This window comes from Anastrepha obliqua, chromosome 6 (genome assembly GCF_027943255.1).
Source record: "Anastrepha obliqua isolate idAnaObli1 chromosome 6, idAnaObli1_1.0, whole genome shotgun sequence".
NCBI classification, from domain to species: Eukaryota; Metazoa; Arthropoda; class Insecta; order Diptera; family Tephritidae; genus Anastrepha; species Anastrepha obliqua.
In genome coordinates this window covers 43,648,381-43,660,434 of record NC_072897.1, presented here as the reverse complement: position 1 = coordinate 43,660,434, position 12,054 = coordinate 43,648,381, and the positions used below count along the sequence as shown (strand labels likewise).

The 12,054-nt window shown below is 38.8% G+C and overlaps 2 protein-coding genes across 2 annotated transcripts; both read right to left on the bottom strand.

Moving 5' to 3' along the window:
• Positions 1-6,763: 6,763 nt before the first annotated feature.
• Positions 6,764-11,140, bottom strand: LOC129250433 (uncharacterized). The gene is made up of 2 exons (XM_054890051.1): positions 7,773-11,140; positions 6,764-7,400 (listed from the first exon to the last, which is right to left on the bottom strand). Exons 1-2 carry the CDS (start codon positions 11,138-11,140, stop codon positions 6,764-6,766), a joined length of 4,005 nt encoding a protein of 1,334 aa, XP_054746026.1.
• On the bottom strand, positions 11,137-11,763 carry LOC129250432 (uncharacterized). The gene has a single exon (XM_054890050.1). It carries the CDS (start codon positions 11,761-11,763, stop codon positions 11,137-11,139), a length of 627 nt encoding a protein of 208 aa, XP_054746025.1.
• Positions 11,764-12,054: the final 291 nt, after the last annotated feature.

Below are 12,054 nucleotides of genomic sequence, written 5' to 3'. Positions count from 1 at the left end.
CATTTACATATTTTATTTTATTCATTTACATTTACATATTTTATAATATTTGTATATTTAATTTCCATTATCTCAAATTTTAAACAATATTTCTATTAGCTACTTAATACTAATTTAAATTTAATAAATAAATGAAAAAATGATTTTTTGAAGTACTTCGAAGATTGGAAGAAAGGTTGGCACAAGTGCATAATATCTCATGGGGATTACTTTGAAGGGGACAAAATAGATATTAATGGATAAATAAATAACTGTGGTCAAAACATTAAAATTAATTAGTATTTTACTTTACGTATGTAGTTCTCCAACTGATAAATAGTGCACAAAAACCTATGTATATAGGTGCAGAGTTCGAAACTTAGTCTGAAACCAGAGTGCAGCTTACTGTACATACATTCAGCCTCTGGATGAAGCCGAAAGTGCCCAACATTTAATATTGAAGAAATCACTGAAGGTACTTTGAGTTGTATTTACCTACAGCATTGTTCATAACAACAGAGACCAACGCCGCAAATTGTTAAACTAATATTTTTCAATAAATATGCACTTTTTATTTCTAAAATGTAATACATACTTTTCCTCTTGAACAGTAAAATTCGCATATCAAATAATAATGTGCTTCTTCATGGTAAAGACCTAAAAAGTTGTTTAAGTAAATTATGAAGCAATTTTGCTGACGCTTCATAATTCATAATTTTTGGCACAATGCTGCGCTTATGAATGTGCCCTGGATGCCTTGGGCAGTTTTTGTTAATTGTAATATTTTTGCTGTGACAAGTGCGAGCTGCCACATACACATGTACGAGGTGTGTTCAAAAAGTATCGCAATTTTAATGTTTTGACCACAGTTATTTATTTATCCATTAATATCTATTTTGTCCCCTTCAAAGTAATCCCCATGAGATATTATGCACTTGTGCCAACCTTGCTTCCAATCTTCAAAGTACTTCAAAAAATCATTTTTCCATTTATTTATTAAATTTAAGTTAGTACTAGCAAACCCGGCCCGCTTCGCTGGGCACACTAAAATAGAATAGATATGGTTTAGAACAGAAAAGATATGGTTTTCATATTATTTATTTCTCTATTCTCATATTATTTATTTCTTTATTCAATACCACGTTTTGGGCTCTATCTCGAGACCCTAGTCACGGAGCGGCATGAAAAATACTCTGAACTAAAACATTCACCAACAGCTTCCATTTGAGACCCATATTGTACATACACATCCGAAGGTTACCTGGGTCCACGTTTTGACCTATGTCTCGAGACCTCAGTCACGGAGCGGCATGAAAAATACTCTGAACTAAGGCTTTCACCAACAGCTTCCATTTGATACCCATATTGTACATACGCATCCGAAGGTTACCTGGGTCCACGTTTTGACCTATATCTCGAGACCTCAGTCACGGAGCGGCATGAAAAATACTCTGAACTAAAGCATTCACCAACAGCTTCCAATTGATATCCATATTGTACAAACACATTCTAGGGTCCACGTGTTGGTCTCTATCTCGAGGCCCTAGTCACGGAGCGGCATGAAAAATACTCTGTACTAAAGTATTCACCAACAGCTTCCATTTGATAACCATATTGTACATGCACATCCGAAGGTTACCCGGGTCCACGTTTTGACCCATATCTCGAGCCCTATACACCAATAGGCATCCAAACTATACGTAAACCATCTTCAATACCTACTTAACAATGTGTGTAAGTTTGGTTTCATTCGGTGCAAAGACATGGCCGGTTAGCGAACACACACAAAAAGTTGACTTTATTTTATATATAAGATTAAGTAGCTATATTAATAGAAATATTGTTTGAAATTTGAGATAATGGAAATTAAATATACAAATATTATAAAATATGTAAATGTAAATGAATAAAATAAAATATGTAAATGTAAATTATATTAATACGTAATATTAAGTTATTTTCTACATAAGTGTAAATATGTATATACTATATATACAATATATAATATAATTGGCGCGTATACCTTTTTTGGATGTTTGGCCGAGCTCCTCCTCCAATTTGTGGTGTGCGTCTTGATGTTGTTCCACATGTAGGGACCTACAGTTTCAAGCCGACTCCGAACGGCAGATATTTTTATGAGGAGATGAAAAGGCAGAAATATACTTGGAGCAAATGTAAGCTAGTGTAAATCACATTTTTTTACACTCTCTCCCTCTCATTTCTCTCCGGCAGCCATATTAATTAGTTTCCTACTGTTAATTTGTGGTGAGGTAATTTTCGAGTTGAATTTCTTAACCCTAGAACACACACCCAGAAAATACCACGTAAACACACACCCGGGATACGTTTGTACCCGGGACCTTATTTTGCGGTTTTTTAATGCTTATTCAACCGATTTCTATGATTTTTTTTTTGAAATGTATATTTTAATATATAGCAAGTATTTTGTCTTTTGTTTCATTCGAATATTCCTACTGGTTCCAGCGATATGGGCAAATAAAGTCAGGACATGCAACAGTTTGATTTTTGTTTTTGTTGTTGTCCTGATAAATGCAAAACAAAATAATATAATTTATAATAATATACTTGTAGAGTACCAACGAATACACATTTTGGTTTTTATTTCATTGAAATATTCTACCTGGTTCAAAAGATATGTGCAAAAAGGTCGCGCAAGGTATGGGTACGTAGGTAGCAAATACACTGGTATAACTGGTTTTTGTATTTTATATGCAGCTGCAAGGGTTGTTTTCACACGAAGTGTTGTTATAAATGCTGCCTGTTGATATTTTCATTATTGTTTGGTGCTCAAAAGTGTAAGAAGTGAAAATGTAAGTGAATATAAATATAACTGAAACTATAAATAACTGGATACGAAATGACTTCAAGAAGAAAGGAATATTTATCAAGTGCAGCATATAGAAGGTAAAAAATGTAAAATAAGCAACAATGTAAACATATACTAATTTTTTTTATTATGCAGGCTAACTGAGGAACAGCGAGAATCATATATACAATCTTTATTTGATAATTTGTGACGATGACGCTCCCTATGACTTTGACTCAGAATATGAAGAAGAAATTCAATTCAATGACATTGAAATTGCTGATGACGATGCTGAAGTTTCGCAAAGTGCCGCAGAAGTATTACCTGATTATGCGGACTATGAGGATGATGAAGAAGAAGAAGTAGAAGAAAATAATGAAGTACCTGCTAGTGGCGAAAAATTTGTTGCACGTGATGGTACTGAGTGGATGAAAGAACCAAATGTATATTAAGTCGTCAGGTACTCAGACAAAATATTATAAGAGAACGTTCTGGACCAGCTAGATGCACTGAAATGTTGTCAATAGAGCAAACATTCAAATGTTTCATGAACGTTGAAATGGCTGATATAATTATGCGCCACACAAATAAGTTAGCAAAGGAAACGGTTCCTAAGATTTGACGATAAAAACACTCGCGCAACACGCTTACTAACTGATAAAGCAGCACCGATCAGTGAGTTGTGGACGATGATGAACAATAATCTTGCTGCACATTAAAAGCCCAGCTCATGCTTTACGATTGATGAACAATTATTTCCTTACCGTGGACGCACACGGTTTACGCAGTACATACCGTCAAAACCTGCTAAATATGGTGTCAAGGTTTGGTGGATTTGCGATGCCATAAATGCATATCCACTGCATGGACAAATATATACTGGCCAAGCAGAAACTGGTAGGGAAACGAACCAAGGCGAACGAGTGGTGAAGGATTTGTCTGCCAAATACCAAGGAAGTGGCCGAAACATTACAATGGACAATTTTTTTATGACCTTGCCAGTTGCAGAACTGCTTCTCACCTGGAAACTCACGATCGTTGGAGCTTTGCGCAAAAACAAATCATATATTCCTCAAGAAATGAAGCAGAACAAAAACAGGACAATTGGTTCAACGACATTTGGCTTCAAAAATAATGTGACAATGTGCTCTTATGTTCCCAAAAAAAATAAAGCAGTAATTTTGCTTTCGACCATGCATAATGATGCTGAAATAGCTGACAGTGGGAAACCTGAAATAATTGAATATTATAATCGTACCAAAGGTGGTGTTGATCGAATGGACCAAATGTTTGCGGAATATCCAACACAAAGACAAACAAAACGATGGCCACTAGCGATGTTCTTCAACATGTTGAACATTACAGCTCTTGCAGCCTACATTGTCTACGATTTGAATAACCCTATGTTGCCTTGGAGAACAAACAACAAGCGTAAGCAGATCCTGCGCAGCTTGGCTGAAGCATTGTGTATGACCATTATCGAAGCCAGAGCCATAAATCGTCAAGTGACGCGAAATTTTTCGACTAAAATTGCTATTGAAGCATATTTCAACCGACCGCTGGAATCAATGGTGTCAACAGCAGCATCTACATCTGCCGCGGCGCGCACGCCAAAACCTGTGTCCGGATCTTGCTATTTATGTTACGCACAAGAGGAAAAACGCCGTAGAAAAACCAGAAAGCTGTGCGCCAAATGTAAGAAGCCAATGTGTCTTGAACATTCGGTCACATCAACAAATTGCTCTATTTGCCATGATTTTCCTTAGATATAAGATGCATTTTTATAATTTTTATAATAAAAGTCAATAATATAATGTGTGAAATGAATATTTTTAATTTTTCAAATAAAAAAATAATATAAAAAATGTTTTTTTTTTTTTTGATTATTATGAGGATTTTTACTATTGGGGTACAAACGTATCCCGCGTGTGTGTTTACGTATATAATGTGTTTGGAAGGCTGTAGCTCCTGAACCAATAGTCCGATCTGGTTCAAATTTTGAATTTGAACTCAAAACTAAATAATCTTCCTAGATCCGAAGTTAGCGGTATAGAGGTACAGCGGTTCAAAAGTTACAACACTTCAAAATTGAAGTGGATACATTTGTACCCGGGTGTGTGTTCTGGGGTTAATTATTTACCTGTTGCAGGAGAATAAGAAATAATTGTGTCGAAATTTTCTCTAGTGTCGCAATGTCCGGGACAAAACTTTTTCCTAAGCTACTTGTTGCCATTTTCTGCAAATTACAGTACGCTCCTGCGCGCACTTAACGCACAGCAGCTGCGGCTGTCGAGCATTGAGAAGACATATTTACATAGGTACATATATGGGAGCAACCATATATACGCAGCCCCGACCATTCGACTTGACAAAAATTCACGATATTGGCAAATATTTTCGAATTTCGAATAGTTAAAGGATTTTTTCATCGTTGACAAAAATTGGCCCACATGCCTCGTTTTATGAATGAAAGTACGCATACGGTTTAGATGAGTTTTTTTGCATATGTTAGGAATTTCCTTGCATATGTTTTTCTATTTACTCTTGAAAATTTTATATGATATGCATTTGAGCTGTGTTATGAGGCAGGTCAAGATTTTTTTCTGCCCACAGAGATATGGATTGTAGATCCTGTATGTATTCAACACTTTGCAGTATATGAATATACATAATAGTTTAAAAAGTACAATATATTGTTGAATACTAACAAGGGTTAGTGAATGAATGGTTTATACATATTTACAATTTTTTTTAAATAATTTTGATAATAAACTTAATATCAATACAATTGACCTAATTAGATACTTAAATTTCATATTCATTCATGCAACATTATATACTTAGAAATAATTTATTCATCTCACAAGAAATAATTCATTTGCGCATGCAAAATGCCGACGGCAAATAAGCATCAAAGAAAAATGTACAAGTCTGCTGTTATTATATTTTGCCTAACACCAAATCATGACATTTTACATTTTAATGCAAACGCTACATTTAATTCTCTTGATTACACTCAGCTATGTTAACTCTCGTATGTTAACTTTCCCCCAGTCGTGTTGAAAATTTCTTAGCCGCGTTTTGTTAGCATTAGACATTTATGCTTGAAACAGTCACCGACGTAAGCGCATTCCCCTGTCAGCTTTTACGATCAAACTAATGAGAACCCCATGTAAATGAAAAATTGCTTCCTTCCGTTTTGTAGTATCGTAGATTTTATCTCAGGATTTTTAAAAATTCCCGTAGAACCCTGTCAACTGATTGCTCTCTCACCACACAGTGTTGCCAAGCAGTACATTTCGAAATCATTTACAAAATAAACTTAGAAAAGTTATAATTTTTATTGAAATAACTTAAAAACACCGTTGAATACTGTTAATTATAAATAAATGAACTATTTGCATTTGTTGGTTTTTGACTTTGGTTTATTAAACAATGAAAAGTTGTACTTGATAACGCGGATGTGTGAAAAGTGTGTGAAAAATCTTAAGCGTTTTTAAGATTAACTGTTTTTGGAAAGGATGCGCGAACACAACAATTGCCTAAAAGTATAACAACGAGCGCGTTCGGTGGTAACTTCACAAGTGATTTATTTATTTCTAAATTCGAGTTTTTATAATGTTTTAGCCTAACGGATTAAGTTCAAATTTATGTAATTATAGTAAATATGTATTGCTCTGTTACGTTTATGTAATATAGGTGTTTATACATATATAGTGCTATTTTTATGTACGGAAATTGAACAGTATTTTTAGAAAACAGTAAACTTAATTTGAAACGTTACAAGAAATTATGGAATTTAACAAATTCTAATAATAATGATTAAAATTAAATTAAATATATAAAATTAAATTAGTAATTAAAATTCTAAGCCATTTGGCGTAACACCGGCCACCTTGAAAGGCTCATGGTCCTTCAACGTCTAATGGCAGTACGGCGAGCTTGTGAACGGGGCGTTTAATTACGCCCGCTTTGGTTGCCACGTCTGCTACGCGGACTTTGCCGTCTTGCCCTGTTACGGTTGCGGCGACGCGGCCGAGCACCCATTGCTGCGGTGGTGTGTTGTCTTCCTGAACCAGGACGAGGTCGTTCAGCTCGAGGTTGCGCTTCGGATGCAACCACTTGTTCCTCTGTTGAAGACCCAACAGGTAGTTCCTGGACCACAGTCGCCAAAACTGTTGCTTGAGACAACAGACAAGTTGCCATCTGTCGCAGCAACGCATTGGGTCCATCGATACTTGGGCTGGTGGCAGCGCTCGAAGGGGGCACCCAACTAGTAGGTGCGCTGGTGTTAGGGCCTCTCCATCGTTCGGGTCCTGACTCAGTGAGCAGCGCGGTGAGCAGCGCGTTGCCGATTGCGCGCACGAGAAGGTGTTTGGCGGACTTCACTGCCGCCTCCCATAACCCGCCGAAGTGCGGTGCCCTGGGTGGTATAAAGGCGAAGGTGAATCCTTCGTCCGTTGCGTACTTCTGTACTTCCGGTTGTTGGGCCTCGAAAGCATCCCTCAGCTCGCGAAGCTTGCGATCGGCACCCACGAAGTTGGTGGCGTTGTCGCTGTATATTTTCCGCGGCATTCCTCGGCGTCCAATGAACCTTTTTAGGGCGAAAATAAAACAATTAGAAGACAAGTCTGTTACTAGTTCTAAATGTACTGCCTTTGAAGTGAAACAAACGAACACTGCGATATATGTTTTTACTGGGGGTCTACCACGTATTTTTAATGTGGTATATACGGGACCACAAAAATCTACTCAACATATTAGAAAGGGTCGTAGTGCACGAAGCCTATCGGCAGGCAAATTTCCCATTATTTGGGTTTGCAGCTTCGGCTTATAATGAAAGCAGTGTGTGCAGTTTCGAACGGTACGACTACAAGCTTCTCGAGCATTGACCAGCCAAATGCGGTCTCGGAGAAGCGCTACCAATGCCTTTGCTCCAGCATGGTGATTTCGAAAATGTAGGTACCGTAAGTATGTGGTAACGAAGTGCGAGTTCTTGCTTAAGAGCAGTGGGAACTTGGCCTCATATGGGAGAGGCGCATTTAATAGGCGGCCTCCTACTCGGAGTAAATTAAACGATAGCGACAATTCCGAGTAGTTGTGCAAAAATGGATTAAGTTTTTGCAAACTTGAGGGTAGGGTGGTACCTTTGGTGAGTTTCATAATTTCTTCACCATATTCAACATGTTGAACCACCTGAATGACTTTGAGGAAACTTAATTTAATATCCTCAGCCGTCAGCATTTGTGTGAATGTCGCAGATGGGTTTCTAATGCGTTTTATCCATCTTAATATGTAAGCGACAATACGAAGCAGTTTTTGATGAGAAGATACTCTTTTGGTGAGTTCCATAATTGGATGCGATTCATTTGCTTGAACAACTAAAACTGTTGCGTTCCGTTTCTTCTCTAATGCTTCGTCTCCTGGAGAGAGCTGGAAGTGGGTGTTTGTTGGCCATAACGCAGGGTCTTCTAGGAGGAACTGTGGACCGCTAAACCAGATAGAATTATTCAATTCGTCCACGTTACAACCCCGAGACACTTGATCCGCGGGATTTTGCTTAGTTGGCACATGTCGCCAAGTAGCTTTATCCGTCAACTCTTGGATTTCGGACACTCTGTTTGCAACAAAGGTCTGTAGTACAGATGGATGTGTTTTGATCCAATGCAAAACAATTTCGGAGTCTGTCCAGAAGTTTATATTTTCAATTGGCCGACTCAACATTGGCGCTATTCGTGACCATAATTTGGCCAGCAAGTGGGCTGCCGAGAGCTCTAGACGCGGAAGAGATTTAGTCTTCAGCGGAGCCACTCTAGACTTTGCAGTAAGCAGCGTACATTTCGTTCCACCAGCCGAATGGATACGTATGTATATACAGCAGCCATACGCTCGTATTGAGGCGTCGGCAAAGCCATGAATTTGGCAGCTTGCACTCGACTCGGTGTGTACAAACCGAGGAATGCTTATTGATGGTAGCTGCAGTAGATTGGCTTTGAAATTTTCCCAGCTGGTGTCGAGGTGCAATGGAATCGACTTATCCCAATCTAGTTTTTGCAGCCAAAGCTCTTGCAATAAGATTTTTGCTTTGGTAACTAGTGGGGCAAGTAAACCAAGAGGATCGAAAAGACGAGCCGAAACTGATAATATGTTTCGCTTAGTGGCTCGTAAACTGGTAAAGTTGTCATTTAAGACAAACCGAAACAAATCTTCCTTCGGCAACCAATGGATTCCAAGTGTTTTTGTGGAGTCTGTGTGATTGAAGTTTAAGGCCTTCTCAGAACTCTCACAATCGAAAAATGATGGGTGATTTGAAAACCACTTAGATAAATTGAATCCTGCCGAGTTTAATATTTTAACTACCTCACTTCTAATAAGATCTAGAGATTCGAAATTATCGGATCCTGTAAGCAGGTCGTCTACATAAAAATCTCTTTTTATTGCCTTTGAGCCGAGTGGATACATATGTGTATTGGCATCGCTGAGCATTTGTAAACACCGTGTAGCGAGAAATGGAGCAGGCGCAGTGCCGTATGTTACGGTGTTAAGTCGAAAGATTTGAAGTGGCTCAGATGGATGCCGTCTCCACACTACAAGCTGAAAGTTTTTGTCTTCTTCGTGCATGAGAATTTGGCGGTACATTTTAGTAATGTCCGCCGTAAATGCATATTTATGCAAGCGAAAACGAAGAAGTGTTGAATACAGCTCTTCTTGAATGGTCGGCCCAACCATCAAGATTTCATTCAACGCAATTTGAGAAGAGGTACGACTTGATGCGTCGAAAGCAACACGTAATTTAGTCGTCGTACTTTCAGGCCGAAGAACGCATTGATGCGGAATGAAGTAGTGTGGCTCACTCGGGATCTTATTATTTGTTGGGCTCATGTGACCCAATTCGATGTATTCATTCATGAAGTCCAGATACATTTGACGAAGTTCTGGATCTTTCAAGGTCTTTCTCTCCAGGGCCTGAAACCGCCGAGACGCGGTTTCATAGGAATTACCGAGTAACTTACGGTCATCTTTGAAAGGCAGTCTTACTTGAAGCCTTCCTGAAGGCAAAACTTTAGTAGTTTTTACGAAAAATTTTTCACACTCTATTTGTTCAGGTGTGAATTTTGTCGAACTAGCCCCTGAAGGTATTTCTTCCATCGCCCAGAACCTTTGGACAATGGAATCTATATTTGCTAGATCTTGTTCAGTATGGCATAATGTGCTACTGACTGTGGGAGGAGGACGTTGGTTGGAGGCGTATTTGCCAGACACAACCCAGCCTAAAAGTGTCTTTTGCAATGTTGGGTGATTGGGGCTGGCCTTGATCTGGCCTACAGCTAAAAGCTCGAAAAATGTTTCAGCACCTAACAAAAGATCTACCTTTTGAGCCTTATAAAATTCTGGGTCCGCTAAGCTAATGTTTTTAGGAATTTTCCAGCCATTAATATTTACGTTACGATCTGGATGGTTGGCTGAAATGGATCGCATTATCCAAAACTGTGCCGAAAACTCATAATTATTGACCCGCGATTTTACAAACGTATTTAATTTCGTCCTTACTTTTTTGGTTGCATTTCCGATGCCGATAATATTTAAGGTCGTACTTTCGCGACGAATTCGTAATTTCTGCGCCAAATTCTCTGTCATGAAATTCACCTGAGATCCAGAATCCAGCAAGGCTCGTGCAGCAAGGTACTCTCCGGAGCTACCTTTTACGTTGACTACGGCTGTAGCCAACATAACCCGATCTGGCGTACTCGTCGTGTGCATGGCATGCGAGGTCGAAAGTTGTGGTGCAGTTGCAAAGGATACAGGGTACTGGTGCAGCAACGTGTGATGCGAACGGTTGCAAACACGACACCGATCCGCTTTGCACTTTGAAACTGAGTGCCCCTTTCGCAAACAATTTATGCATAAGGGGACTGATTTAGCAAACTCAAATCGCTGCTGAGCAGAGAGAGTTTTAAAAGTAGGACACGCGGGTATACTATGATCATTTGATTTACAGTGCGGACACACCGGCTGTTTTATATTTGAAGTCACTAAGGCAGCTTTTGTCCTTCCCGCATGAAGGTGGGGTTTCTGAATGCTGTGACTGCTTGACGGCTTTAGCCTCGACGTTGAGGCTTCATCGGCAGATAAATGTTGGTAGCGTTTATTTAATGCTGCCTCACACTCACGCCATAATGGCAGCTTATCATAATCCAACTGTTCCTCCCACTTTGACCGAGTAACGGTGTCAACTTTTGACATTACCAGATGAATTATGATAGCGTTTGTGATGTTTTTCTCGTCACCTAACGACAGCAACGAGTCGTAAACAGCCGACACTGTATCAATCATTGTGCGCAATGAAAGCGCAGATGGCTTTTATTGTCATAAACCTTTTTGAGACTAGCCAACGCCTTCGAATAATTTTCGTCCGACATTTGGAAGGCCTTTACCGTTCCCAAAGCTTCACCAGACAGACAGTTAACCAAGTGATTAAATTTCTCAATGTCTGGGATTGTAGGATCGTTGTGCACCAAGCTCTCGAACAGACTCATAAAATTTTTAAATTCTGAATATTCCCCTTTAAATTTCGGTAGCGACATCTTCGGTAGTCGCGAGCTGTGAGGTGCAACAAAGGATGTTTCGGCTATTGACGATTTATTTCTCGCCAGAATAGATTTTATAACGGACTTAGTTTCCACTATTAGGTCCTCTAACTCCCCACGGGCTATGTCTTCCTCGTCGATTTCTTCAATTTTCGACTGACACTTCATAAGCTTATCGCTATGAGAGTTCAAAATGTCCAGTCGACACTCCAATTCAATTGGATCTAACGACATTGTTTTATCGAGGAGATCCGTTTTTATGCGCACTATACTATTTTTCGCAACAGTTCGCTGGCGCTTTAGTGATTTCAATTCCATAATCTCCTTACTTGGAGAGAGACTTGGAACTGCTGTCTTTGGCTTGCTCATTTTGAGTTAAATTATTTAAACTCCCGAAAAATTTGCTCAATGTCCACAGAAACGAAAAAATATTTGTGAGAGTTTGTGGCTGAAAAAACGAAAACGAAAAGATGGCTGAATAGCCTTCACAAATCTCAATCAGAAAAACGAAAAATAGCTGTTGGACAAGGCTGTGGTCAGGCCACGAAAGGATGAGCAAGCACAGTAGCACAACACTACGAAAATTGTTCAACAGATTTGCGAAAAATCGATTTTTGTTTGAATTATTTTCTTGTAAATAATCCGCATTTACGAAAAATT